The sequence below is a fragment of the Haliotis rubra genome, unplaced genomic scaffold (assembly GCF_003918875.1).
Source record: "Haliotis rubra isolate DU_JTF1 unplaced genomic scaffold, ASM391887v1 Scf290, whole genome shotgun sequence".
Lineage (NCBI taxonomy): Eukaryota > Metazoa > Mollusca > Gastropoda > Lepetellida > Haliotidae > Haliotis > Haliotis rubra.
The window spans coordinates 180,765-208,715 of record NW_025766958.1 but is presented as its reverse complement, the minus strand read 5'-3'; the positions used below and the strand labels follow the sequence as shown (position 1 = coordinate 208,715).

The window sequence follows — 27,951 nt, the reverse complement described above, 5'->3', positions numbered from 1 at the left end:
CCTTTTTGGTTCCTGTAATCAAGACTCGAGAACTGATTATTGGGAATTCATACCTTACATAGTTAGGTGACACCAATTTGAGGTCAGCTTAAGTAGAGAGTACATAATGAAACATTGCTCACATTCAAGGAGCTACACGACTTTCAAATAATACCACAAAGAAGTCCAATATGTTGACTGACTGACTGTCGGAATTTGTTTGATCGCAGTTAAACATTCATAGCCTCAGTGAAGCTTTAGATAGACAGCTGGAGGACATCTAATAACGTGAGAAATCACTGACAAAAATTATATTCGATGCAAATTCCTTATTTTGACTTTAACATTACTTTCGATTCTTGGGTGATTCTTGGTTTGGAACTTAGACACTCAAACTAACAATGATACAATTCATTTAAATGTACACTTACAATTAAAGCAGCACGACGACACTAGTCCTATGACTCCAGTGGCCACAAAGGCAACATATAGATGTGAAGTCATCGCAAACATCACTGTACTTGTCCCCTGAAGGCTCACGCAAATCATGAATACTAGGTTAGAATCCAGGAACTTCAACACAGCCATGGAGAACAGACACCCAACACATTCAGTTGTGGCAAGTATAAGGAAGAGGTTAGATATTTCCAACATACCCACTTGGAAGAGACTCTCGAGATCGAGTAAAGTTGATCCTAATGTCCCAGCAAATACTCCCTGCAGACAAATTAGGGACCGTTCATTGATTTTGTACATGACATGCAGGGGGGTCACTTATTTTGTACATAGAAATAGGGGGGTCATTTACATTGTACATGCTTCTCCATAAATCATCATCATCATCTCTCTCTCTCTCTCTCTCTCTCTCTCTCTCTCTCTCTCTCTCTCTCTCTCTCACACACACACACACACACACACACACACACACACACACCTAAGCCATAAATTATGAACGGTCCCTTAGGAAGTATTCCATTTACTTGCATGTCAGAACTCAAGTTTATGATATTTCAGTGCCATGGTCAAAGTTACAAAATTGAATCAAATACCCATCACGGTTTTCAGCCAATTTTGTAAAATGACTCTTTTCTTCTGAGTGAATAATACGTTTTGCAAAATGACTGAATATGTCTTTCATTGTACAACTTTTAAATAGATTTTTACTTTATGTCAAATTGCATAATTAAATTTATATATTCTGCTTATTGTGTAGTCGGAAATATGATGTTTGTGACATGAACATTTGGTTGTTGTTACTTACAAGGAGGAAGAGGAAAGAGCTCCAAACAGAAACTTTCAGCACATCCTGTGGAAGTACCATGGTGGATGAGGAGAACTGATATCAGGAACAAGATACATCCAAACCTTGACCTACACACAACCGTTTATACTGGACGTAAAATATACACATGGAACAATGTCTCGCAACACTCTATAGCTTTCACAGTATCAACATGTTATCTGAGCCATGGCAAGGACCTCCAGTTTAACATACTCTATAGAAAAAATAACGGTCAAGGAAAATTACAATTTCCATTGTAAACGCAAAAAGAGATGTGAACCCTGGTAAAAAGGTGAATCATGCTGTAGTGCTGATATCTGTGGTCGTATGACGTTAACAACTTTTTAAGATTCAGGCATACAGTCCTCAAAAAATGATAGGCCGTCTGGCTCTTTTAGGCGATTTGGACAGCCGACAATGTGGAAGCCACTAGGTTTTAACGCGTTGCTTGACATGAACAGAGTAAGCTTGTGATTCTGAGAAGGGCTGTATTCTACCCAGGAGTTGTCACTCGTCGATTGCCTGTACCCTGACCGTCCTTGACGTCATTAGGTTCCTGAGGTTTTCTGGACAATCGCCTGAAAGTCGATGAATGGCAACCAATGTCTCTTGCAACAGCCCTCAATGACATCCAAACAATCGGCAAACATTTTTACTCACAATGTGCGCAGTTGATTTGCTCATTTTGGATTTTAGCACAAATCTTATTTGATAGGTATGTCCAAAACCATCTTATAACAAACCTTAAAAAAATGATTATATATGCATCACTGTACCTTATGTGGTATAATGATGAATATCTACAAAAAATGACGTTAACGATATATGTATGTGCCATCTGTCAGTTCCTACATTGAGAAAGACACGTTTGCCAAACGCCTTTGTTCTCAACCTTATTTTTGTGTCAATTTTAAATTACTTTGCAATGTGTCTGTGAAAGTCAGATATGTTGGAATATGAGCTATTTTTTTCGAAATCATAAAAGAAAAAAATATATATACAGAAACATATTAAAAAAAAACAACAAAATTTGCTGACAATGATCCATCCACGCTGTCCGAGAAATTGTTTCTGCCAACATTCTGAACATTCCCTGTTCACTTGGTAACCAGAGGAGCTGGGCAACACAACAAATACCCACCATATCAAACTGCCATCTTATGACAAGTTATCGCTACATACCGAATCCAGTTTGCTGCACAAGAGTCCAGCAGATTGGTACACACTGAATCAGTGCGTTGAAATGGTTTGTGTTAACTGTGTAGGATATTTATGTCTCTGACGTGACAAGCATGGTCGTAAAGATAACTACGTCAAATGGGATTAATGGTAGTCACTTGGTGTGAGTAATAAAGAACAGTTACAAATTGAAATTGTCAAGTTAAATACCAACCTGAAAATTACTAACACAACAGATGGAATTCAATGGAAAACAAAAAGAATTCCAAACTATATATTAAAGCTAAAATGTTCAGACTCGATCTAAAACACATCTTCCAAGCCAATCTGTTGGAAATATTGGACCTCTTCCTTATACTTGGCACTATTGAAGGCATTGGGTGTGATGAAGTTATTGGATATAGACTCCAGTGTTATGAGTGAGTGAGTGAGTTTAGTTTATGTTATCGATTACATGTTTCCTTGTTATGTGGGAGAATTTGTTATCTACGAATGCTGTTGTCTGGACCATAATAGGCATCTCGGAATCGTATTTGTGGTTAGAGGTACGTCAAATGAAGATGTCAAGTCAGTGAACGACCAGGCTGATTGTACACGCTGACCTTGAGGATTAGTCATGCCATGACTTTGTTTTCCTTGACCATGCTGGGATATGTACAGGCCGACATTTCAGTGATTGACTTTAGAGGACTGCCGCACAAAACAACACTCGATTTACACTTTACTCTCATGTTCTAACCAAGGTGGTCGGCAGGGTCCTTGATTTGGGTTTGTTATTTTTAGCATTAGCAAGAGAACCCCATATTATTTCAAGCATGGCTGAGGTTTTTGGGTTTTACGCCGCTTTTAGCAATATTCCAGCAACATCACGGCGGAGGACACCAGAAATGGGCTTCGCACATTGTACCCATGTGGGGATTCAAACCCGGGTCTTCGGCGTGATTGAAGCATGGACATTATGGAGTGAGATCCTTGAAGGTCAAATTCACCAGCGTGATAATTGTAGAGATGCCTCAATGTTTACTCATCCAAACTCCCCTTTTTGTGTCATGTGTATTCAGAGCAACCACCCACACTTACTATGCCAATTCACTGGACACAAACACAACCCCAACACTACAGCCACTCCTGAGTCCACTAAATAATACCCAAACCTTCAAAGCCTGGGGTATATTTCTAATCAAATCCTAGGTGGCATATCATCCCATCTATTCGAAATTCATGCAAAAATTAGATATAAAACCCGAAATTCCCTAATGTATGTTTTGGTCATAAGCATCCCTCTTTCGCTCAAACACCATATGGCCTTGGGGGGCCTCGTGTGCGAAATACGCAGCATGTCGGAAAGCGCAGGTAAAATCACCAAATCATCATCATATCTGTCGATCGGTCCTTCATTCCGAATGTTTGTGCAAGGACAACCACGAGCAGGATGTACCACTCGTAGGAAAGGCCCTTGTTTATCATGTATTGTATAGCCACCTAAAGAAGTTTCGGCTCAATGTATTTCCCCGTGTTCATTCTGAGCTATTTCCCCTGTCGACCCACCTACGCCTTGACATTATGTGAGAGCTAAAACTATGATTAACAAAGATGACATGTCACGTGGATGGCGTGCACGAAAACCGGGGGCTTGTGTTCTCAACCTGTTGCGACCGGTCCCTTACTATATCTAAGTGGCAACCGGTTTCTTAACGGCAAGGTGTCAGACGTATTATGACGTGTGTTGATCACCAGTCCCATAACCTGGTAAGGTGTCAGACGTATTATGACGTGTGTTGATCAGTAGTCATATAACCTGGTAACGTGTCAGGCTTATTATGACGTGTGTTAATCACCAGTCCCATAACCTGGCAAGGTGTCGGACGTATTATGACATGAGTTGATCACCAGTCCCATAACCTGGCAAGGTGTCGGACGTATTATGACATGAGTTGATCACCAGTCCCCTAACCTGGCAAGGTGTCAGACGTATTATGACATGAGTTGATCACCAGTCCCCTAACCTGGCAAGGTGTCGGACGTATTATGACATGAGTTGATCACCAGTCCCATAACCTGGCAAGGTGTCGGACGTATTATGACATGAGTTGATCACCAGTCCCATAACTTGGCAAGGTGTCGGACGTATTATGACATGAGTTGATCACCAGTCCCATAACCTGGCAAGGTGTCGGACGTATTATGACATGAGTTGATCACCAGTCCCATAACCTGGCAAGGTGTCGGACGTATTATGACATGAGTTGATCACCAGTCCCATAACGGACGTATTATGACATGAGTTGATCACCAGTCCCATAACCTGGAAAGGTGTCGGACTTATTATGACGTGTGTTGATTACCAGTCCCATAACCTGGCAAGGTGTCAGACGTATTATGACGTGTGTTGATCAGTAGTCATATAACCTGGTAAGGTGTCAGACGTATTATGACATGTGTTGATGACCAGTTCCATTACCTGGTATGGTGTCAGACGTATTATGACGTGTGTTGACCACTAGTCCCATAACCTGGCAAGGTGTCAGACGTATTATGACATGTGTTGATGACCAGTTCCATAACCTGGTATGGTGTCAAACATGTTTTGACGTGTGTTGATCACCAGTCCCATGATGTGTCAGCTTTGTTTTTCTGGATTCTTCAAAATCCTACTCGTGAACTACCTTCCGAAAGGCAGACCGTAAATGACAAAAAGTATGTTACACTCCTCAGGCAACAGCTTAAGGCGAACCATCGTGGAACATACACTGAAGGCGCCACGATGACATTCGCGGAAGTCTGGTTGTCATGGATGACTGGGTCCCATATCGAAGCACTGCATGTCTGTGGATTTTTGGTAAGCCATGTGACCAGATCATAGTTTCTGGTGTTCCCAGCCGTTATATTGCTAGAATACCTCGAGTATTGCTTACATAAGGTGACCTGTAATAAAATCACAGAAGAAGTAATCATTATGCAATCTGTTTCATGTGCTATTTAAACGATAATGTGGGTATGATTCATTATTAATAAATTTGCAAATTCAATTTGATTTTAGTATTCGTTTCAAAATTAATATTTTAATAAGAGCTCGTTACTTCGGCAATTCAGTATGCTATTCTTGTAATTTTCAATATGCCATATAACTGTACAATTTCAGGTGTTGTTTTTATAATTTCTCATATCTTTCGGGTTCATGTCATTCTATGGCTAACATCATTTAAAATCATTGTAGTGATATTTACGCCAGTGAAACACCAGTGGCGTGAGAGAAAATATTCCGTGAAAAATACTGTGATTATATAACCATTAATTCGAGCTAAGACTCATTCACAGCGAAACAATCATCCTGACATCTCTGGAACATGCTGGAGTAGGTATGTAGTGACACTTTCAGCCATTCCGTATGCTAGGTATTTGGAGGCAGTCTGATATTGACACGCGCATGGCTGTGCATTAAGTGTGTAACAAGTATATATAATACAAAAATGCAGATTAAAAGAAATTTCCTTCGATTGTTCATAACGATAATCTGATTAATGATAGTAAACATAAAGCAAATATATTTAATGAATATTTTGTTAACCATGCACAAGTTGATTATCCTGATAAGGAGACTCCTACACTTGAATGTAAAGTAGAGACTTCACTTGAGTCTATTGTATTGACTAAGCAAGAAGTAAGAGACATCCTATTATCAGTTGATATTTCCAAAGCCAGTGGACCAGATAAAACAGATAACAGATTTATCAAAATGATTGTGCCATCCCTTTTTTACTCCTCTTACTAATCTATTCAATTTATCATTAGCTTATAGAATATTGTAAATTCCCAACAATATGGAAGGAAGCTACTGTCATTCCTATTCATAAAAAAGTCTTAATGAATGTAAAAACTACAGACCAGTACCTCTTACCAGCTGTTTATCAAAGGTATTTGAATTGAGAAATGTATTTTTAAACATGTGTTTAACTTGTTTTTAGATAATAACTTATTGACCAATTTGCAGTCAGGATTCATGCCTGGGGATGGTACTGTGTACCAATTGACATACTTGTATGATTTTATACTACATGCATTAGACAATGGCAAAGAAGTCAGGGCAGTTTTCTGTGACATAAGCATGGCTTTTGACAAGGTTTGGCATAAGGGAATCATAGTGAAATTAGAAGCTTATGGTATTAAGGGTAAGTTACTTGAATGGTTTTCCAGTTATCTTGACAATAGATTACAGAGAGTAGCTATAGACAATTACAATTCAGATCTAAAGAAAGTCACTGCTGGGGTGCCACAAGGATCTGTGCTTGGGCCGTTACTGTTTTTAGTTTACATAAATGATATCATTGAGGGTATCAGTAGTAACATTCGTCTTTTTGCCGATGATACTTCGGTATATGTTATTGTTGATAATCATGTTGCTACTGCCACTTCCTTAAATAATGACCTAAACCGGATCTCTCACTGGGCTGAAATATGCAGGTTAGCTTAATCCTGGTAAGACTGAAGCTGTTTTATTCACTCGCAGAAATACCGGTAATCAATTTCCAATTCCTAGGCTTAAAATGCATGGAGTAGACATTAATGAAGTCGGCTACCATAAACACCTAGGAGTAACCTTGCAATCAGATTGTAAATGGTGAATTAGTCAAAAAGGTTCATCGGGGTAAATTGTCTTCGTAGTTTTAAATATAGATTATCTAGAAAATCATTAGAGCAAATGTACAAGTCTTATATATTACCAATGTTCGATTACTGTTCGCACCTTTAGGATAACTGTACTAAAGAACAAGAAAAACTTGTCCAAAATCTACATTTAGACGCTCTGCGGACGATTTGCTGGTCAGATAGAGGAACAAGTCATGATTTAATATATAAGGAAACTAACTCCATGCCCCTAGTTGACTGTAGACAAATTAGCCAGTTATCATTATTTTACAAAATGGTTCATCATATGACACCAGTTTATTTAACTCATCTACTGCCTGAAAAAGTATCACAGTTAAGTGACCATAGATTAAGAAACAGCAATAACATTCAAACTATAAGATGTCGTAGTGATTTGTATAGCAATTCGTTTTTACCGGATACAATAAGACAATGGAATGATTTGCCTGAGAATATGTATGATATTGAAACCATAGGCCAATTCCAAAATGTATTACAATCATCAAAACCACTTAATTTTAATATATTTGATAAAAACTTTGGTACACGTTTCTGCCAAATTATCCACTCACGCCTCAGACTTGAGTACAGTGATTTGAAAGCACACATGTTTTTGCCATTTCAGTTGAGCCATCCTGCTCCTGTGGTCACCCCTATGAGGATTCTTTACATTACTTCTTTACTTGTCCCAATTATTCCAACATCAGATATCACGTGTATTTTTACGAACATGGACATAATTTAAATTCTGTCCTAAATGGTAATCCAAACAAAGATAAACTTAAAAATTCTTTCATAATAATATCTGTCCATACTTTCATAATACATTCGCATAGGTTTGATAAATGATTAATGATGTTCAATACGCAGGTTGCTTGCATTCCTATGATGCTGCATATTATTTAATATTTGTTTTATTCATGTGTCAATGAAATGGAGAGGTATTCAAATAAGCCATTACGGCTTATTTACCAATTTTTTGAATAAAATATGTTTACACTAAGTGTGTTTAGGAAGCAGCGGCATGTCTGACAAGCTGCACTGACCAATGTCAGACACCTAAAAACAGCTTTTGTTTGATAATTTATATTTCAATTATATAGATGTTCTTGTCTATTTATGATTTTAAACACATAGTTTATATTCCAACAATTTTTTGCCCCTAACAATTTCGTCACATAAACGTTTCCTTGCATTAGAAATGGAAATGACAGCAAGATAGGGAAAATGTATTGCTGCAGCAAAACAAGAAGTTTCCGATCATGTATTTCTCGATGATGGAACTGCAGCGTGTTTGTACATGATCATTATTATTCCAGGTAAAGATGCAGTGATACATACAATATCATTTTATTAGGATTTGTATAAAGATTGTTTTGGACATTCCCATCAAGTATTAGGTGAGAATAATGATACAATATGCAAATTAATCGTGAATAGAATTGTTATGAATTTCTAAAGAGTTTACGTCCAATATGTATGGTTGTTTGTAGGTCTCGTTCCTGAAAACAACTGTCCACCATGGTCTTTAATAAGGATGTAGTCAAGGCGTCTGTCTGGAGCTATTGCCTCTTCCTCCTTGTAAGTTACAACAACCAAATGTTACACGACAAAAATGCAGACGTACTCATGATCAATGTTGTTGCATAGTTTCCGAGTATACAACAAGCACAATACATAAGTTCCTTCTGTCAATCCGACAACAAGAAAACCGATAAATATTACAATGCTTATTCGTATGATGACAAAAAAAAATGTGTTTTCAGTAAGTTATATATATCAATCATTAAGGATAGACTTTTTTTTGTGTTCCATATTCCTAAATGAGTTAGTAGATAATATTGAATCTGTTTGTTATCCTGGTATTCAGCTACATCCTGTGTTGACGCAATTGTTCCTCCTTTTGTTTGCCGACGATGTTATTTTTCTCTCTGATACTATATATGGTTTACAAAAGCACATCAGTGTTCTAGAACAGCATTGTATTGATTATAATCTCACTGTTTTTAGAAAGGGTGGAAAGCTTTCTAAAAGAGAAAAGTGGTTTCTTGGAGGTAGCTTAATCGATTGTGTAGATTCTTATAGATACCTTGGCGTACGGTTCTCTCAATCTCTAGCTTGGTACAACCAATTTGATAACGCCATTTTACAATAAAAAAGGCTTTGTTCAGTATTTTCAAATCTCTATCAAAGTTACAACCTTTGCAATGCCATTTATTTTTCAATTTTTTTGACGCGAAAGTAATACCAAATTTGCTTTATGGCGCTGAAGTCTGGGGGCTAGATTGTGATATCAATTCTAATGTGGAGAGGTTCATCTACGTCCAATGAGGTTGTTCGTGGGGAATGTGGCAGATATCCCATATATATTTATGCGTATAAACGCGGTGTCAAATATTGGTATAAGTTGTTGAAAATACCGGCATCGCGTTTTCCTAAAAAGTGTTATAACTTAATATTGCTAGATGTTTCCCACGGTAAAATTAATTGGGCTTCAAAAGTTTTTATTTAAAGGAATGGGATTTGGTTATGTATGGGAGAGCCAGTGTATTAACAATTTAGGCTCATTTCTTTTTGAATTCACTACTAGAACACAGAATATGGATGTACAGGGTTGGCATGAATCATTAACATCTAGTTCTAAAGCCTATCCCTATTCACTGTATAAACATGTATTTGGCCCTGAGACATATTTAAGATGTATAAATGTGAAAAAATTCCGAATTGCTCTTGCACAGTTTCGTTGCAGCTCTCATCAATAAAATATTGAGACGGGTAGATATATCAATAAGCCAAGGAATCTCAGATTATGTCATATGTGTTCGGGTGCTTACAATGAAAATGAATATCATTTTCCCCTAGCATGTTCTGCCTATGTTTATCTACGTACATCATATATTCCTGTGAACTATTATACATATCCATCATTATGCAAATTTAATACTTTGATGTCTGTAGACAATTCCACTGTGCTACGAAATCTAGCTATGTATCTATTTTATGCGAATGAGCTGCGTACAAGCCGTTTGTTGGCTGTATGAAGTAATATTGTACTACGGGCCGATGGCCTACATACACCAGAATAAAGAGATTGACAAGTAATTTCAGTCAGTTTGCAACACGCATTATTCGCTCAGTAAGTTTACATACAGACTTGAATATGAGTCATTTTACAAATTGGCTGAAACACGAGAGAGATATTGGCTTGACTTTAAAACATTGTAGCATATAAATATCATGAAAATGAGTTCCGAAACAAACACAAAGTAATTCATGGGAATGCATAACTTCATAATATTCGCTTGTTTGTCTGCAGGGAGCATTTGCTGGGACATTAGGACCAACTTTACTCGATCTCGAGAGTCTCTTCCAAGTTGGTCTGTTGGAAATATCTAACCTCTTCCTTATACTTGCCACAACTGAAGGCGTTGGGTGCCTGGGCTCCATGGCTGTGTTGAAGTTCCTGGATTCAAACCTAGTACTCACGATTTGTATGATCCTTCAGGGGACAAGTACAGTAATGATTGCAATGACTTCACATCTATATGTTGCATTTGTGGCCACTGGAGTCATAGGGCTAGTTTCCTCATGCTGCTTTAATTGTAAGTATATAAAGAATTGATTATAATGTATATAATGAAATCACGTGATTAGTTGGAGTGTCTGTGAAACGTATGTCCATGAAGGGTATAGTACAGTTCAGAAAGAGAAATAGAAGCTACAAAATCCTATAAGGCTTGTCAACTGTTTACCTGGAATAAAAAGGAAACGCATGGCACCAGTCGAATTATGAAATGCCCTCCACACGTCTGCCATAAAACATTTTGAAAGCTTTACTGAGACGCTGAATGTTGTAATCTTGATCTTTAAAAACTTGGCAAAAAGAGCATGCTCGGTTGTTCCTCAAATCAACCGTTCTGAAATGTAACCAGCAAAGGCTAGAGCTGTTGGCATATTGCTCAACAAACAGGGAAAGATCACCTCTTGTTTAAATTTCCTTATTTTGATATTTGCCAACCCGAGTAGGAATTCTGATTCATATATACACGTATAAAGAAAGAAATCCGCGCAAATGGTGCCCATACGGATAACTAGTTCTTACTTAATGTCATGCCCCAAAATTTATGCAGGTGATGGGAGAGTCACTCATTACACATATGATGCTCTTTATTTAGTAAACTTCAGATGACATTTTCTTTCATTTTTGATGATTTATAGAAAGAACCTCTGAACCTCTGTAGAAAGATATGTAAGTATATGTATCCTAAGCACGTTTAATACAAGCTCCGTGGATCAAAGAATGTTTTTTCATGACGTTTGTCAAGCTGAATAATGGTATACAACGTTAAAAGGCAAAAGTTTAACAGAACTGAATTCGGAAAGTTTCTCAGATGCCTTCAGATTCCTGAGCCAAGCCAAGAGTTGTCAGCACTGATGAAAGGTTTTAGTAGATTTCTTTTCCTGAGTGAACATATTCGACTTCCATGTGGTATTATCTTGAAAGTCATATGCCTCATTGGATTTGTGGCCTCTAAAATGCTGACTGTAAATTGATGACTCCTAAATGTGTCTGCTCATGCAGATAAAGATGTAGAGGTTTTGATGCAGATGTATAAGATGGAGAATTAGATGCTGATGCAGATTTGGATTATGTGAGTGAGTATATCTTTACGTCGCTTTTAGCAATATTCCAGCAATGTCACGGCGGGGGACACAAGAAATGGGCTTCACACATTGTACCCATGTAGGGAATTGAACCCGGGTCTTCGGCGTGACGATCGAACTATCTAACCACAAGCTCCCTGCCCCGGCCCCCTACACACATACACGCGAGAGATCTGAATTTTCACTCATAAATACTTGAGTCTTACAGAAACCCAGGGGACGTATTGCTTTCTTTATGATGTCGACATTAATCCCAGATTGGCCTTTTAATCTGACCAAGGCATTTGACACAACAGTACTAGTGATATGTCAAATATTGAGTTATATATTATTAATAACTAGTTGTACAAGAAATAACCCTGAAATTTCAATCCTGATTCGTGTAAATTATTGTTATCTTAACCTTAACTATATCCAGAAGTTGATCTAAAATAAGCTACGTATTTTATAATATAATCTAAGATGTTCAAATTACCTCTTTGACACACAGTCAAAAAGTATAAAATCTTGTGGTTGAATGTGTGGCACACAAACGAACTGATAATTAAGAAACACCTGTGTTATGTTTCAGGTGTGTATTACCGGTGCAACCTTGAATTCGCTGGACACCCAGTCATTATGCATGGCTTGACCGTATCTACATCAGTCGGAAGCGTCATTGCCCCTGTGACGGCTCAGTCTTTCCTTGAACTTCAAGACAGAACTCTTCTGTCATGGAAAAATGAATCCTTTAAAAAACACACTTTTTTGCCACAACTCAGTGCTGATATACCACCAACAAACAGCTCTACTGGATCAACATGTTCTGGAACATTATGCGGACGTTACTCAAACGATGCATCAAAATATAACTCAACTAATTCCACCATGGATGGTGAACAATCGCAAGTACATATTGTGTACATAATCCTCGGTTTGATTCACCTGCCAGCTGTTTTTGGTGCTGTCACGTTGTTCGTCTTGGAGAGGAGAGATAGTTGCAAATTCAATGTGTTGACAAAGGATGATTATGCCAACATGGAAAAACAAGAACCAATGCATAGATTGACTACCACCGTATTCTACATATGTCTTCTCTCCGCATATATGTCTACCGGTGGCATACCGTTTGCCTATGGTAGTTATTTATCTGTTTATGGTGTGGGAAGTCATCTGCATCTCAGTGCGCAGAGAATGGCCATGATGACATCTGTATTCTGGATGCTCTTCACTCTTGGGAGGATCCTAGGAACAATTCTTAGCTTGTATCTGGGACAGACAGTACTAATCTACGTCTGTCTTACTGGGGTGATGGTAGCAGCAGTTTCGGTAATGTTTCTAACACCATTTGGGGAAGTATGGCTGTGGATTGGATCAATGGCAATAGGTCTCTTTTCGGCTCCTCTCTTAGCTGCCTTGTTGTCCTGGTGCAATACCTTCATCACTCTGACACCAGTAGTGCTGGGGATTTGTTCGTTAGGTGACCTCATTGGTGTATTCATTTTACAGTACTTTACAGGTCAAGTTATGGGTCGTTTTGGGTTACATTGGTTCTTCTATTTTTTATGTTTCTTTCTGTCTTTGAGTTTGCGATGGTTGTTATTCTCACAGTCTTTAGTTATTACATAAAGAAAAACAGAGAATAAGAGTAAATCAAGTGGGTGTTATTGACAGGGTGATTTGGACTGTCTCTTGGCGGATGACAGCACTTTCCTGAAGCATACACACTCCAACGGTGCAATTGAGATCTTTGTTGAAATGTGCATGCTCTTTTTACGAATATCAGAAAATTAATGAATCTTTCAAAATGTTTCGAATGACATGTTGATTACATTTTCCAAATTTGAGGCATCTCTGGTGCAATTAACTGTTTTGATCTGTACTATATTCCCATTTTCGGGCGAGCAGGCCTGTGCATGTGCTTGTGCCATTTGTTGAGCAGGATACGCTCACCTTTTGACAAACACAAAATAATGTTTATTCCGAGACATTAAAACTGTTCCCAACTATAGTCCGTTTGGCTCAAAAGCGTACCGATGAATTGCAATCTTACTCGAAAACTAATGAACAGATAATACTCAGTGAAACACTGATCATAATCAATACATCAGACCAACGCGATTCCGTCCATTGCCTGGAGTGACTTTCCTGTAGACACACCCATATATATTCACAAAGCAGTGAAACTGGTCCAAACCATTTCTCCCATTTCCAAGATATTTTGATAACGCTATGTTAAGCTGAAATAGGTTTAACTGTGTTATATTGTGTGCCGTTGTACTTGCAGGTACGCCTTTATGTAATTGCAAAAATATTCTCTCGACGGAAAATATTCTCGTCCCACGGAAATTGGGCCACAGTTTACAATTTTGATTTTCGAAACATTTCTTACTCAGTATACAGCCATGAAAATGGCAGTATTGATTTTCGTGAATACCTGTATCTGACACTGCTCACAGTTTCTGGACAAGTGGATCTTCAGAAACAAAATGGGATCGGGTGTACATCAATCGGGAATAGGAACATTCGTCTAATTCATTCAGTCGTCAAAGAGTTGGGATTACGGATGGCAATCTTAATGTTGATTTATTAATACATTATGTTTCCGTGTCACTGATGAATAATTGACTTGCCTCTGTCAGTGTTTGCCACAGGTGCCTCAGGTGGGGCAGGATTCAGTCCGTTTTCATTTCACAGTGATACATAAGCACATGGTTACAATACAGTCAGAATCTTACAATGGACCCTTATACATTGGTTAGGATTTTGGACAAGTTTTGATCGTTTTTTAATGCACTCTGCGAGTAACAATCTTGTCACCTCTTGCTAGTTTGTTTTCCAATAAAACTACTAATGTAAAACCTTTTTCTCAATTCCTTTTGATCACTGGAGAAATTGTCCATAAAAAATAATATTACACGTAACGCCATGCGCCGAGACATTAAACAATCTACAAACCTAAAGGGTTAAGCACTATCACGAATGCCAATAATTGCTGTTATCATACCTGTGTATATTCTCGATTTGTGAAATTCTTCACTGAATGTGCTGGACGATAAAATACAATAGCCATGATAGGTTTACCTACCGCTCAGTCCAAAGATAGTTTGAATGACGCGCTGCTTTCTGGAAGAATCTATCTTGACAAGTGAACCACCATCAGTGATGCACGTTTCCAAGGCTTCCTCCCAGGACTTCCTGGTTGGGTTCAGTTTGCCGAGTAACGTTTCCTTACCGAAGGGTACTTTCCGATAACCCTTTGATCGACCTGACATGAAAGAAGGCATACTTTACTTTGTAATTGTGGTATAGCTGAGAACGTCAGTAAACAGTGCAACAATTTTATCCTTGAAGAATATTCCTATTCTCATAGCTTTTCTTTGCTTTCAGCGCGGTCCTTCTTTTTGTGATCGCCCCCTCCAACCGAACCCATGAGTGGTTCTTCCTAATCATTTCCTTCGTCTACTTCTGTCATATATCTCCCTCTAACTTCACCAGCTGCATATGGTCTCTCAAACTAGCCCAACAATCCTTGATGCATCTCCAATATGAAATAACTAATATGTTAACTATGTTATGTCCCATAATTCTAAGACGTTTGTTGGAACATATTGCACAAAAAAATGTATGATAATTATATACCGACGTAGTTCCGCAGCATGTACATGTCCTCTGAGATCCCATTATTATTGATTTTTTTCACTTGTCATTTATTGTAACAATTGAAAATGATACACATAGTCACTGACCTTTAGGCTTCGACGGTTTTGTGGTATGATTGAAGCACATCAGATTGACAGGAAGATGAGGCTGGCAGGTCATCTCAATTTCCAGAAACTGTTTGCAGGCAACGGACCCTGTGTTGCTGAATCCTGAATCATTCGAACCAAAGGGATGGAGTCATTTGATCGAAAGATAGACCCGTGATAGACCGTGTTCGGGTGCTTGAAATAATGGTTATTATATTGCAAATGGTACATAGGAGCACATTCCCCTCAATGGAAGGTTTCTATGTTTACTGGAGTTTGATCTGGCTATATTCCTTCTTTGTGAACAAAAGTTCCCATTTGGGTGAATTGTAAGAAAACTAACCGTTCCACAAGAAATGTTAATATGGAGACTTTTGTAGACTTATCAAGCGATTCTAGATCCTGGATTCCGTGGATTCCCTTCACCAGAGGCTGTCAGAGACTGTCAGAGGCCGTCGTCAACAGCAGCTCTATGTCTCCGAATTTTAACAGAATCTATATGTTTTTATAGGAATTTAGCAAGAGTTTTTTCAAGACATTGTTCTGAAATTTATGCATAGGACAGGAATAGGGACAAAAAAAATTTCGAATCAACAATTGTGAGCTTCATGGATGAATAACGTCTTTATTTTCACAATAGCGACGTTTGGGTATAGATTCTTATACCGTTTTCAAGCATGAGTATAAAAATATACCGAAACGTCGCTATTGTAAAAATAAAGAAGTTGATCATCTATAAAGTTTTGTCATCTCTTTACCACCAATTTCTAGAATGCCACTCAAACAAATAATTGTATGCTTCGTAGGACAAAACTAAACGCACTGACAAAGAAAAACTATTACAGAAATGCTCATATATGGCGGTTTCTTTTTATAAAGTGTACATGACTTTCTAATATTTGAACATTAACTTGGTTTTGACCCAAGCTGGTTTTCTTATGTGATGTACTTAAAATATATTATTACAAACATATGGTTAAACTTCTCGGGTGAGGGACTTTCTCATATTTCTCATACTGACTAGTACACAGTTAACCCTAAAATATACTCATGCCAATAATGGTTGTCACCCCTCCCCACCCCAACCCCCACACACCTCACACCTCCATCCAATTAAAAAAATTGAAGGGGTGACAACCAATATTGGCATGAGTATATATGAAGAAGTCAACCAACAAAATTAAAAAAGTAATAAAATAAAAAATAAGATAAATAAAAGCATCCAACAATATATCTTCCACACCACTGCTTACATAGATGATAACACATTCCTGACAACTAGTTATTGTTGGAACACAAAGTTAAGAACTTTTACCGAATCTTTTCGGAATCATGTCATATGATTACAACATGTTGTAACAATAAATTCTAATTACATTACCATGTAATAATATATACATATTTTCATTTCAGTCATATTTCTATATTTGACGATGTCAGATGATGGGTGTTTCAGGTATCTGATATTAGGATAGAATAAGAAACGGTTCCTTTGAGATGACCGCAGCCTTTAGCTTCAGTTTTCCATTCCCTGAAGCTACAAATATCTTTCAATAAAGGACAAATGAAAGATATGAATGTGCAATCCTATACAAAGAGATTTGCCTCTGTGTAAAGAAAGAGATGGGACTCATTTACTGAATAAGTCGAGTGAATTTTCAATAGACAAATGCCCCTTCAGAACTATGATTATATATTTTCAACGTTATTATTAAGCATTAACAGACAATTCCTTCCTTAATTTGTGACAATACATAACAAGATGGTCAACTCACCGTGTGAAGCCAGCTCAAAAAGATCAAACAAAAGCAAAAGTCCAGGCAGAACAATGTTCTTCCCGATTGCCAGAAGTATGTACGCTCATCTGAGACTCTGCCACCAAGCAGAGAAGTGAAACAGAAGCAGACAGATATACTTATAAAGAAAAGAAACGTTACATTTATCACTATGTATGCTACAGGTTCTACTGATCCATTATGGGTGAGTGATTAAGCCAGGCACTGTTTCTCAACTGATATCTGTGGCAGCCATTTCATATGATAGATATGATATGATAGTATATCGGTTTGTTCCTGATACTGACAAACTGACCCGAATCACAATGTTGTAATTTGTTCTGTAAGATCTTGTAAGACCAAATGAGTGAGGTAGTATGGTTTTACGCCGCTTTTATCAATATTCCAGCAATATCACGGCTGGGGACACAAGAAATGGGCTTCACACATTGTACCCATGTGGGGAATCGAACCCGGTCTTCAGCGTGACGAGCGAACGCTTTAACCACTAAGGCTACCCGACCGCCCCTGTTAGCCCAAGAACAGGGAATATAATTACATGTAAGAACAAGCATTTCGGATACATATTTTTTCGATATGGAAAGAGATAGCATGGGTATGGTGGCGTGTTTGTGATTCATCTGCAAGGATGAATAACATGTTCCACGGGGCATTGGTTTGGTTAACAATGAGGTTAACTATTCGTGCCCATCATTTTAATCGTATTTTCCATCCGGGTCTCTTGACGCCACATGATGCAACGCATCTATGTGGAAACGTGCTCTACTGAGGCGAATAGATTTCTTATAGTGTTCATGACTGGTTTGAGGGGCGGTGGGTTAGCCTAGTGGTTAAAGCATGCGCTCGTCACGCCGAATACCCAGGTTCGATTCCCCACATGGGTACAATGTGTGAGGCCCGTTTCGGGTGTCCTCGCCGTGATATTGCTGGAATATTGCTAAAAGCGGCGTAAAGCTAAACACGATGAATGATTTGACATATAATGTGGCGAATACTAGTAGATCAGCTAGTGGATATATGCATCTCCATTAGGTGCTTCGTATGGAGACAATGAGCCCGGTGGATTAAGACTGCAATTATCGAGAATGTAGCTGTCCCGGAAACTTGGAGTCGAATCTGAGATTCTGATTAAAACAACATTTTAATTCCCTGAACGTTCGTTGTCGAATACAAATCTTAATTTCTTAAGTTCTATTTATGAAATATTAAGTCCTTTAAAGGAATATGTGGTCAGTAGTGATGAAAAAGTGTTTTGGTCCATGAATGCTCATTTGCCGTATTAATCAGAAAAGTCAAAATCTCCAGACCGGCAGACAGTACTGCTAGGCACCCGACCTATGAAACATTGGGTGAAACAGTGAGTGAAAACATTGGATGCGCACATAAAATACACGTACATTCACAAGGGGTATAACTCGTGGAAGTGTTATGGCAAAAAACTATCCTTGCATACACGTAAATACATTGTCACGCGACTGTCCGAATGCCATTGACATGTTCAAGCTGTATGTTCAACGAACCATTAAGCAATCTAATAAAAATCTTGATCATTACGGGGGCGGTGGAGTAGCCCAGTGGTTAAATCGTTCGCTCGTCACGCCGAATACCCGGGTTCGATTACCCACATGATTACAGTGTGTGAAGCCCAGCTCTGATGTCTGCCGTCGTGATGTTGCTGGCATATAATTGCTAAAAGCGGCGTAAAAACTGAAACTGCCAAATATTATGCTGACGAGTAAAGCTATCAACTCTTATAATATGTACTGGCCGGTGGGGTAGCCTAGTGGTTAAAGCGTTGGCTCGTCACGCCGAAGACCCAGGTTCGATTCCCCACATGGGTACAATGTGTGAAGCCCATTTCTGGTGTCACCCGCCGTGATATTGCTGGAATATTGCTAAAAGCGGCGTAAAATTAAACTCAGTCAGTCAGTATAATATATACTTTCTGAATGACGTAGATTCGTTGGGTTACCTTAGGGAGCTGTGTGACCTTTTTTATATATTGTTGTTTTTCTGAATAATCGATCTTTAATTAAACGTGCCTTGTGCAACATATTGATATCCATTGGTATGATATATATATATATATATCAAAAAAGAAAAGAATTTTGTTTCTCTCAATATGGACTGGAATAATACGTGTGGACGTGTGTTCCTACGTGTGCGTGTGCATGTGCGTGTAAGAATAAAAAGGAGAGCACATCCTGCTACAGGGTGCCAGTCAAATCGACCCAGCTACAAAACGCCCCAGCCAATTTGGTCAAAATGCCCCGGAGTTTTGGTCAAATCGCCCCAGGTGGGTAGTCAAAATGCCCCAGTGTATTTAAAATGATTAAATATATGCCATAAATGCATAGTTTTTGTCAACTGCCATATTATATACATCGTATAATATTATATAGTAATATTTCTGATAAATTTTCTATTAGTATAAACTGATAAGAGCAAAAGTAATATTCATGTATAGACAACACTGTAATGCCAATTATGTGCATGTTATTAATGCATTTGTAAAGAATTACAAGAATAACATGAAATGTTTGCATAGAATGTTTATTGGCCTGGTTTTTGTCAGCAAGTATGGTATAATGCTTATCAAACAATCTAGAGCTTTTGTTAATTAATCGTGTCAAAAAGTGTGGATAAAAAACAGGCTATTAAAACATGTTCACTAATAGACATTCAATGCTGTGTTTAGTTGAAGGAAATGTTGAGGCTCGAATGTATGAGCATTTCAGGCTATAAGAACACATTCACTAATTGACCATCAATTGACCATCACCTATCGAGATTCTAAAATGTAATTTTAAACGATTCTAATATCTACAGTCATTTTGACTTAAATTTCAGTAGCAGATTTTGTCAAATCATACATTCTTGTCTCCGACTTGAATGTAGTGACCTTAATGCGCACAAATATGAAAGCTTTTTATCTCCCCTACATCATCGTGCTCTTGTGGCCATAGCTTTGAAGGTTTTGCTCACTATTTCTTTTCATGTACTCTTTACAACGATATACGGCAATATTATGTATTTTTATACCAAAGGATTTGACCTAAAATCAATTTTGTTTGGAAACCAAAGCTGCTCCTCAATAGTAAACAAAGAACTTTTAATTTCAGTGCACTCTTTTATAAATTTAACAGGCAGATTTGATCCAAAATATTTTGTTTATATGACATATACTGTTTAACAATGATTGGCGTTATTTCTCGTTTTTGCAACATTTACATATCATTCACATTGTACATTCATCATGATGTGTTTATCCTTCCTTTCATTGTATCACGGAGCGGTATTCATACTTGTTTACCAATCCGGTTCCTTTCTTTGGAAATAAATATGTTTAAATCATAAATATTATACCACCTTTTTATGATTACACAATGCCATTTGTTGACCAAAAACTATTTACAGCCAATAAACATATTATACAAACCTTTCATTTTACTTTTATTCTTTACCAAATAATTGGCATTACAGTGTTGTCTATACATGAATATTACTTTTGCTCTTATCAGTTTATACTAATAGAAAATTTATCTGAAATATTACTATATAATATTATACGATGTATATAATATGGAAGTTGACAAAAACTATGCATTTGTGGCATATATTTAACCAATTTAAATACACTGGGGCATTTTGACTACCCACCTGGGGCAATTTGACCAAACCTGGGGGGATTTGACCAAAACTCCGGGGCATTTTGACCAAATTGGCTGGGGCGTTTTGTAGCTGGGTCGATTTGAATGGCACCCCTGCTACACAGGTTGGCATAGTGCCATGTCTCAACAGGTAAGACACGTCGACATAAGCTTCCGAAAATAGCCGCGGAACTACGCAACTCGAACTACTAATAGAGCGCCAGGGATGACCAACGTCACTATTGTCCATGACCCATTTACGTATTGTCCCATAACAATGGCCTAGTGATGTATAAATACACTGTTTTAGTGAAAACACATTGGTTGCTATCTGTGCTTGCTCGAGGATTCTCATTACACGTCGTGATCACGGACAGTCACGCATTGTAGGTTTAGCTGACCTAGAAAAGCAATGAACCTGCGAGTCGTGTAAACAAGATGGAAGGCTGCTTGAGACGAGGACTGCTTGTGATAAGACGACAGGTTGAATGGTATATATAAAGTGTATGCGGCGTGTTGGTTATCAGTTATAACTGACAGACAGCAGCTGTGGGCTGGCTGAACCTCCACATTCAACATGTCAAGTGTCAGTGGTGGACTGACCGGGTATGTTGTACTGGTCTGCACGGTGGCTGTGGCTACTCTACCGGGTAAGTACAATGTATGTAATCAGTATTTCAGTTGGCAGGGTTTCAGCGGATCTGTTATCACCGCATGAGCCGGACATGGTCGGAGGACTGTGATAGAAAGACATGGCTCGAGAACTATGACGGGATATGATGCAGAAACAGTAACGACAGGACATGTTACATGTGGATGGTGACGACAGGACGCGCTATGAGGACTGTAACGGCATGACCGGTTTGGTGACGATAGGACATGTTACGGGGGCTGTAACGGCAGGAGAAGTTATGGGTACTGTAACATCAAGACATGTTACGGTCGCTGTAATGACAGGACTTGTTACGGGGGCTGTAATGACAGGACATGTTACGGGGGCTGTAATGACAGGACATGTTATGGGTGCTGTAATGACAGGGCGTGTTACGGGGTCTGTATTGACAGGAGAAGTTACGGGTGCTGTAATGACAGGACATGTTACGGGGGCTGTAATGACAGGAGAAGTTACGGGTGCTGTAATGACAGGACATGTTACGGGGGCTGTAATGACAGGAGAAGTTACGGGGGCTATAATGACAGGACATGTTACGGGTGCTGTAATGACAGGACATGTTACGGGGGCTGTAATGACAGGACATGTTATGGGGGCTGTAACGGCAGGAGAAGTAACGGGGGCTGTAATGACAGAAGTTACGGGGGCTGTAACGACAGGAGACGTTACGGGGGCTGTAACTACAGGACGTGTTACGGGGCTGTAACGACAGGAGAAGTTACGGGGGCTGTACCGACAGGACGTGTTACGGGGGCTGTAACGACAGGACGTGTTACGGGGGCTGTAATGACAGGAGACGTTACGGGGGCTGTAACGACAGGACATGTTACGGGTGCTGTAATGACAGGAGAAGTTACGGGGGCTGTCACGAGAAGACATGTTACAAAGCTGTAACGACAAGACATGTTACGGGTACTGAAACGACAAGACATGTTACGGGGGCTGTAACGAGAAGACATATTATGGGGTCTGTAACGACAAGACATATTTTGGGTCTGTAACGACAAGACATATTATGGGGGCTGTAACGACAAGACATATTATGGGGGTTGTAACGACAGACATGTTACGGGGGCTGTAACGAAAGACATGCTACGGGGGCTGTAACGACAAGACATGTTATGGGCCTACCAAAGAAAACTTTCCCACTGTGCAGAAAAACGCAGAAAAGCCCACATTAATCGTGGAAATAGCAACTTAAACACATTACCTCGCTACTGAAACAATAAAAACGGCAACGAAAAACTATGAAACTGCAACATTTTTATATCAGCAAACTTTGACCTCTACTGCGCATGCGCATTACAATCCCGGCTTCTTTCCAATTTCCGAGCAACCGTGAATCGCCTCGCGTAGAAAAGTACTAAATATGTCGAAATAATTGCTGTCAATCGTTTCATACGAATGGAAAATAAACGGAACAAGTGTGCACACACGTATCATGATTATAAATGCCAAATAACACAACAAAAATGCTTAAAAAGGAATGTAACTTTTGTCCAAGCTGGAAAATGTCAATATGCGGTCGAGACTTCCTCTTCCATGTGCGCATGCGCAAAATCGAAGTTGCGGGTTCCTCGTTTTATGATGCAGTGTTAGCGATTTAAAGTTGCCGTTTTTACTGTTTCGGTAGCGAGGTATTATGTTTATGTTGCTATTTCCACGATTAATGTGGGCTTTTCTGCGTTTTTCTGCACAGTGGGAACGTTTTCTTTGGTAGGCCTGTACTACGGGGGCTTTAACGGCAAGATATGCTTCGGGTACCGTGACAGCATGACATTGTCAGTTAGATGAAACTTGGGACCGTTTGCAGTCTAGTTTCATGTTGTTGTTTTTATCATACTCCAGGGTGTCGTTGTAAAAAAGGAACCTTAGTGTTTCGCCGGTCGTAAGTCTACGTTAAGGTATGGGAATAACGACCGCGTTAGCGCTAAGATCGCTTTGTACAACGACACCCTGATGTTATGACTGTTGTACAATGAATATGCATTAACTACCACGGCCAGTGTCTCTTTCTATGTCGGTAATACTCGTCTAAGTTTTAAACTAAGACGTACGACAAAAATACTAAATAACCAGGTCGGTGTAGGTTTTTTGTATTAGCAGATGAAATGTTAATCTGACTATAGAGTGGAATTTTAATGTTTATAATGGTGGATAATATTTACACTTTGACAAAGTCACTGTGTCACCGTGACCTTGACATACACCTGGTGACACAGCTGTTTACCACTAACATTACTGACTATCAGTAGACCGTAGATAGTCGAAATACGTGCGGCGCTAGAGTTATTTGGACGACATCGGCCTTACAGAATGTGAAAAATGTTTATATAAAAACCTTCGTTAATGCATATTTTTCGTTTAATGCCAAAATGTGATCATACTTCTCTTGTTAGATTTAATGATGGAATCATCATTAGTGCAAAGTACGTATATTCCGAAACAACTTCTATAACTTCTATTGATTAAGTATGCGGCCAGTGACGAACAATTGTGCAAGAACATCTTTTATGTTGTGGAGAATGAATGGTAGACCGGTGACATGCGTGCGTGCGTGCGTGCGTGCGTGCGTGCGTGCGTGCGTGCGTGCATGTGCTTGCTTGCGTATACTTTCAAAGTCATATGTTGCATTTACGCAATGTTTGGACTTGATGCCATAGAAATGTGGAGTCAATAACTTAGCGTTTACACAGTGTTTAAGGTAATTTGTTTGGCTTCTGTGCCTGGTAGTATCAAATAGTTTTCTAATAGTTGAAGTACACATCCATAATGACTCCATCAACAACCCAAACTTCGACATGGTTGGCAATCTTGTCAATAGCTAAGAAAGTAAGAAAGTTTATGGATAACAACTTCTTTATTATATATGATGCGACGTTTCGGTATGGATTCTTATACCGTTGTCAAGCAAGAGTGAACTACTACAGCACAGAACAGACTTATATACATGAACAGGGATTAAGTAATAACAACATGTAGGACTTACTTTCTTATTAGTCACCAACTTCTAAATGCCAATCAAACAGATCATGTCAATAGCTGTCAATCATGTCAATAGCTGCCAAAACAGCTGTATCGATCTCTGCAACTCGGATACGATGACATGTGCCAACCAAGTCAGCAAGCCTGACCACCCGATACCGTTGGACGCCTCTTACGACAATCATTGGTTGCTGAAACAAATTCTAACCCGGATCTTCATGGGTGGCATTCGAGGGGCTATCAAAAGGTTTTGAGTCTAAAATACTTCTGATATGTGTATGATAAAATAACTGTATGATACTGAAGAATGGTTTATATCATTCACATAAGCATAATATTAACATGCACATATCGCTAGTTTCCGGTCATGTGACATCTAATCACGTACACCCCTATTGAAACGGCTGAAATGGGTAAGCTTGACTACAGAGAAGTCATAAAGTTTTTGGTCCTCGAGGGCCACCCGGCAAAGCACACTAAAGAGCGACTGACAGCAGTACGAGTACCCCGTGTATAGTGCTAGATGCTAATATATTTGTTCATTCTTGGATGTACATATATTTTTATCTGGTTTGAAATATGCTGAGAAGCTACCCTTCGACAAGTATCACGAATATCGGCTGCCAACTCATTAATAAAAGAGTAAATATAATTGGACTTAATACACAGCCCTGTTTTAGCCCAACCGGACAGTCAAAACACTCAGTAAAACCACCGTTACACCGTGCGCATTCTGTTCATATTCAACATTTTAACAGGTAGACCATATTTTTGAGGACATACATAAGTTTATTGCTATTGATTGAATCAAATGCTTTTTTGAAATCTTCAAAGGCAACATTGAATCTACCTCTACGTTTACTTAAACTCTTTAGTATACAAGCGGTTAGTGTGAACAACTTCTTTGAGAGGCATTTCAGAAGTTGTAAAGATGAAGGAAACCACGTTCTATGGATAGATTCTTCTTTATTGCAGTGAGTGTGAACAGGCTGTCCGTTGTTATATATGTAAGCCTAAAGCCTTTTGGGTAACATTTCATAGAAGATATAGTAAACGATTTACCCACTGATTTGTAATGTAATATAATTTAGGCAACCAGTGAAATCGCCCCACCTGTTTCATAGTTAGATCAATCAATAAAGAGCGACAAAGACTTTCCACAAGTTTGTATGACAAGAGGCGTGACTTCAGCAATTCTGTAGTTAGCAGATCCATCCAAAGGGGTGTTTACATTTCACGATGTTTGAGGTACACTTGAGCATACTTCTTTTACAAATAGCGTCATATGAATCTTCCTCAAAAGTTGTTTGATCAAGGTTAAAGCATTTTGTGGAGGCCATTTCTAAAGTTCCCGTACTTTTTCAGATTGGATAAGATTGAATACAACATGCACTTACCAACGTCCAGCAAACACAAAGGGTTGTGTACTCTTGGGTACAAAGATCCATTGATCATGTTACAATTTGTGAAATGATGGAGCCAGCGCTGTCCAACCAAATGTTCGCTTTGTAGTTATATTTAAGAATTGAGTTGTACCTTCTGTGAGTTCATTGGAGTATGACTGGGAATGAGGACCATAGAAAAGTTTATAACAATATATCCGTTCTTATGTCAATTGATAATTGTTAATTATCACACACTAATACGATTTGTTTGTTGTCGCACTCAGCAATATTTTCACGCTATTTAACGGCAGCCTGAAACTGTTCGAGTCTAGACCAAGCAATCCAGTGATCAACAACATGAGCATCGATCTACGCTACTGGGATACGTGTGTCAACCAAGTCAGTGAGCCTGACCACCCGATCCCGTTAGTCGCCTGTTACGACAAGCACGAGTTACTGAAGACCAATTTTATCACTGATCTTCACAGGTTCTGAGATATGTGATCTGTATTAGAAGGAGTGTGATATAAAATGGACGTCATTGTAATAAGACGCATTTCTGAGGATTAAACTGGCTCATCCAACTCTTTGATATATTGCATAGGAAAACGCTGAGTAGCTCCATTGCATCTGCAGGTATATTAGCTGTATCATATTGCCGTTTCTCACTCTCTCACACAACTGTTTCAGCGCTGACAAAATCAACACAATGTGATGCTCCTCTGGGTTTGAGAATGGCAACATCACAGATGATCAATTTTCTGCATCATCATCTCTCAATCCCACCTACGCAGCAAAGGCAGCAAGACTTAACGTTGGACGTAAGCAGTGTTTGTCTTGTATAATTACGTTTTAGCATTGAGTATGATATGTTGATTACCTAAACGTTGTAGTTAGCTTAATAAATGAACCATCTCTCTATCCTAAGAACAGTGTGAAGTTATAATTATGCATTATGTTCTAGTCTTTGCTTGCTACAAACCAATACACAGTTATTGCTTGAAATAAAGTATGTATCGCGTGGAAGAAATAACACCAAATTCCAAATTGAAAAGTCCTTTTGTTTTCGAGATATCATCAAAAGAATTTGACTGGGTTAGGGATCTTGCAAGAATAATACCAAACTGTGAAATATATATTAAATTGTTATGAAATGGACTAAAATGTAGTTATATGCAATGCAAGTGAGTGAGTGAGGTTTGTTTTATGTCGCTTTTACCAATATTCCAGCAATATCACGGCAGGGGATACCAGAAATGGGGTTCACGCATTATGCTATTTTGGGGAATCGAACCCGAGCTTTTGGCGTGTACGTTTTAACCACCAGGCTACCGGACCGAACATCGCTGCAATGCAAATAAAACACAGACAGTGACCCAGTGTCATGTAGTCCTGGAGATACAAGTTTAGAAATGTCCACAGAATAGTAATGATTAGTCAACGTGTTGCTGTCCAGTACATCGCTGATACAGGACAGTAAAAGCAGATGGGTACCCCTTGACCAGTTTTAGATTAACAATGTACGTACCCTCGAAAGGAAATAAAATCTAATCAAAACCATTCAAATCGTCTCAAACACTAATGTGTCACTTTATAGAAGGATGGGTATCCCAACACAATGGCAAAGAGTACCTGCAGGTTGACCTGCTGACTCAGCATAACGTGACCCGCTACTCAGTCCAGGGAAGCAGGAATGGGTGGTACCCAGAGGCAGTGCTACTGTTCTACAGCCAGGATGGTCTTGTGTGGGAGAGTTACGTCACCAGCAATGGGACACAGAGACTGCCAGGGACAAATACAAGGGATGTCGTCACAGTCGTCTTAAATCCAGCTGTACAGGTTTGTTTGTTTGTTTGTTGTTTAACGTCCCACTCGGCAATATTCCAGCTGTATTGCTGCGGTCTGTAACACAATCCAGTCTGGACCAGACAATCAGTGCTGAAGACCAATTCTAACCCGGATCTTTATTGGTCAGCTGTACA

General features: G+C 38.9%; 2 protein-coding genes across 4 annotated transcripts in view; both read left to right on the top strand.

Annotated features, from left to right (window-relative positions):
- Positions 1 to 5,162: 5,162 nt before the first annotated feature.
- On the top strand, positions 5,163 to 14,720 carry LOC124281947 (major facilitator superfamily domain-containing protein 4A-like). The gene is made up of 4 exons (XM_046717953.1): positions 5,163 to 5,279; positions 8,581 to 8,668; positions 10,404 to 10,689; positions 12,324 to 14,720. Exons 2-4 carry the CDS (start codon positions 8,609 to 8,611, stop codon positions 13,358 to 13,360), a joined length of 1,383 nt encoding a protein of 460 aa, XP_046573909.1. The 5' UTR covers positions 5,163 to 5,279; positions 8,581 to 8,608; the 3' UTR covers positions 13,361 to 14,720.
- A 6,633-nt stretch (positions 14,721 to 21,353) lies between these two features.
- Positions 21,354 to 27,951, top strand: part of LOC124281912 — a 139,929-nt gene continuing 133,331 nt past the window's right edge. For 2 of the 3 annotated variants that reach the window (XM_046717915.1, XM_046717914.1), the window contains exons 1-3: positions 21,485 to 21,576; positions 26,660 to 26,790; positions 27,567 to 27,808. Coding sequence is in view for 1 of the 3 variants with exons in the window: in XM_046717912.1 (XP_046573868.1) it covers positions 21,504 to 21,576 (73 nt within the window). In the remaining 2 variants the exon portion in view is untranslated. Of the gene's footprint in view, positions 21,577 to 26,659; positions 26,791 to 27,566; positions 27,809 to 27,951 lie in introns of all 3 variants that reach the window. The other variant, XM_046717912.1, reaches the window with a different exon arrangement.